This window comes from Bison bison, unplaced genomic scaffold (assembly GCF_000754665.1).
Source record: "Bison bison bison isolate TAMUID 2011002044 unplaced genomic scaffold, Bison_UMD1.0 scf7180017864383, whole genome shotgun sequence".
NCBI lineage: Eukaryota > Metazoa > Chordata > Mammalia > Artiodactyla > Bovidae > Bison > Bison bison.
In genome coordinates, this window is record NW_011494955.1 from 141,610 (window position 1) to 144,697 (window position 3,088).

The window sequence follows — 3,088 nt, forward strand, 5'->3', positions numbered from 1 at the left end:
GCTTGAGGTGGGGGGCCCATCAGGTGAGGGGTTCGCACGAGTGAAGGGCCGGGGGCGGGGGGCAGCCCTTGGGAAGCGCTGGGAGGCAAGGTGCGCCCAAGGGCCCGGACAAGGAGAGGGGGCCTCACCCAGGGAGACCACCGTGCCGTACTTCTCCAGCATCGCGTCCCAGTACAGCTCCTTCTGGGATGGTTCCAGGAGCCCCCACTCCTGCAGGGACACAACCCATCACCCGCATAACTATCTACCCTGCACCCACCAGGCCGATCCTGGCCAGAGCCCTGCTCGTCCCCTGAGGGGTGGCAGGTTACCAGAGCCTCACCTGCTGAGATGGGAACCAGTGAGCACTGAAGATGTAGGCCCGGGAAGGGAGCTGCCTCTTGGCTCACCAGTCACCCTCAGCTGCCCCACCCCTGGTTCTGGCCGCAAAGAAGGAAGCTGAGGACACCTGGATGGCCCTGGGACTGCGTGTGCTGCGTGGAGCAAAAGGCCAGGGAATGGCGAGGACCCCAACCACCTCTCCCCTGCCTCTGGTTTCAAGGGTAATAGAGATCCTCAGGGAAAGTGCCCAGCACCTCAGCAAACTTGCAGGGAGGCTGGGGCGCCAGAGGGCAGGCACAGCCTCGCACCTCCGGGCACAGCTGGGCCGGCTGTGGATGATGCAACCAGGCCTTCAGGCTGCGGCTGGGTCCTCGCGAGCTTCTCAGTGCAGAGAGGGTTAGGAACAGTGTCACTGGGAAAGGACAAGACCCTGCTGCCTGCACTCAGGACCCAAGCCCTCCAGTGACAGGGGCTTCCACGCATTGGTTGCAGCTGAGGGCTGACTGGCCTTGGATGAAGGCCCTGGACCATTTCCTGGTAAAAGTGTCTCTATTCTGACCTCAGGTGTGCAAGGGAGGCCAGACTACTGGGTGGCACTCAGGCTTTCCTGCCACACTGGGGACCCTGTCCCCTCTGCACAAGCCCATGAGGGTTCACCCCGGGTGCCGGCTCAGGACTCCTGCCAATCTCCGTCTCACGTCTGTAAGTGTGAAACCTACCTCTGCCAGTTCCCATCACTCTAAACCAGGTTCCCAGTTCCCTGAGAGCAGAATTCTTTCCAAGCACTGTTCTGTCCCCCAGGCCCTGCCAGGGGTACCCTGACACCAACTCCACTTCAGGGCAGCAAAGAGGACAAGAAGCACTGGCCAAGGAGCCTGGACATCCGGCAGGACAGAGAGCAGCCCCTGAGGACACCCTCTTCCTGCAGCAGGGCTGTACTCGCCAACCAGGGGCTGCTCACCTGAAGCCGGGGTGGCTGGAAGGGTGCGGAGGTCAGTTCCTGTTGTTCGACGTGCTCCTTGTGGGACTGGGCTGGAGGTGGGGGGCTGGAGGATGCTAGGAAGCCAGGCAGGCAGGGGTCAGGGACTGTCCCTGCGAGCCAGTGCAGGCAAGGAGCTGGCATTGGTGCTGTAGCCTGGGCCCTCCTCTGGCAACAGGAGGTGTGCTCTTTGTGTGCCAGGCACACGGCAGGTAGGCAGCCAGCCCTTCCCTCCAGCCTCTGGGGGGCCCAGTCCTTGTGGGGCCCGCCTCCCAGCTGGAGACGCCAGACCCACTCCAGGAGCCCCCAGTCTCTGCACAACCACTCCTGGACTCCCCCACCTTGACTCTCAAGGGGCTCCAGCCCTCGTGCACCCGCACCTCACCTATCTCCTGCATGTAGCCATCAGGCTCCTCCTTCACGCTGCAGCTGAGCTGGGCATTGCCCTCCATCTGGCCATCCTTTGGCCCCTCCCCAGAGGCTGCCCTGAGGGGCTCCACTGTCCCTGAGGGGTGGACACCCCCCACCAACTCCTCTGTCTTCTGCGTGGCTGGGAGCACAGCTTGCTGTAGGACATGTGCTGTAATCTGAGGGGGGAGGGAGGGTCATTGGGGTGCTAGTTTCACTCTGTCCCTCAGAGAAGCCACCACCACCACACTCACCCAGCCCAGCAGCTGCCCAGGGTCACGCTGCAGGTCTTCGACCAGGACAACCGCCTCCTCAGGGCTGCCTGGCTGCTGGCCCCGCACCCAGGCCTGAATCTCAGGGGGCAGCGCCCCCAGGAACTGCTCCAGCACCAGCAGGTCTAGTATCTGCTCCTTGGAGTGCGCCTCGGGCTGTAACCACTGGTGGCACAGAAACTGCAGCCGGGCCAGAGCCACCCGGGGACCAGCCACCTCCTGGTAGCAGAAGCCCCGGAAGCGCTGGCGTGCCGTCTCAGGATTCTCTGGGATGGCCTCCGGGTCCAGAGAAGGCAGATTTGGGGGACCCAGTGGGGATGGCATTGTGCGGGGAATCTTCCTGGAGCCACCTGCAGGAAAGAGGGGTCAGAGTGTCAGCCACAAGGCCACAGCCAAGGTGAGGCAGCTGCGTGCAGACAGCCCCAGCCCAGGGGTGGTGGTGGTGGTGCTGATGTCTGGACAGAGAGGACCCTAGTGTGGGGACGCTCGAGGCTGAACTGGGGAAAGTTTAGTGGAAGGAAAGATCACGAGAGCTGGAACTAAGAGCAGAAGGAAATCTTGTGAACCACTTGGAGTCGGATGGAGCTTCCAGGGAACAGCTAGATGATGCTGAACCCAAGGCCAGGGGAATTACCCCAGGCTTCCAGGGTCAGGCCGAGGAGCCGAGGGTGGGGGAGCCAGGGTGAGAACAGGCTACCCGTCCCCTCCATCTCTGGGTGACGTTGATTCAAGAGGGGCACCCCGAGGGGCTGGTCTGTGCCACGGGCGAGGCAGGGGCCGACGTGCACCCCGAGACACCGTGCTTGCTGACACTAGACAGCTGTGCGTGACTCACACCGTGTGGACCGTACTTGTGAAAGGCGGAAGCCAAGCAAAACAGAGCCTAGGGCTGTATGGGGCGCTCCGCGGACAACCGTGTCCCGGCCCTGAGGGTCCGCAGGGAGACGCGTCCACATGGGGGGGCCTGTCCGACAGGTTGGACAGGGCCCGACCCCCAGAACTGGCCTTCCACAGACGGAGGGGAGACGGGGGTCCTCCGCGAGGAAGGGACGGCGCCCCAGACGGAGGAGGGGCCAGACGAAGGCTCGGGGGCGGGGCGCTCCGCACG

The 3,088-nt window shown here is 63.7% G+C and overlaps 1 protein-coding gene across 1 annotated transcript in view; it reads right to left on the reverse strand.

Moving 5' to 3' along the window:
- The window catches only part of ZNF446 (zinc finger protein 446), a 26,046-nt gene that overhangs the window by 7,934 nt on the left and 15,024 nt on the right, over window positions 1–3,088 (reverse strand). Inside the window, exons 2-5 of the mRNA XM_010858031.1 lie at window positions 1,963–2,330; window positions 1,686–1,887; window positions 1,283–1,377; window positions 129–210 (exon numbers count right to left, since the gene is read on the reverse strand). Of these exons, the coding sequence (XP_010856333.1) occupies window positions 129–210; window positions 1,283–1,377; window positions 1,686–1,887; window positions 1,963–2,330 (747 nt within the window). The remainder of the gene's footprint in view (window positions 1–128; window positions 211–1,282; window positions 1,378–1,685; window positions 1,888–1,962; window positions 2,331–3,088) is intronic.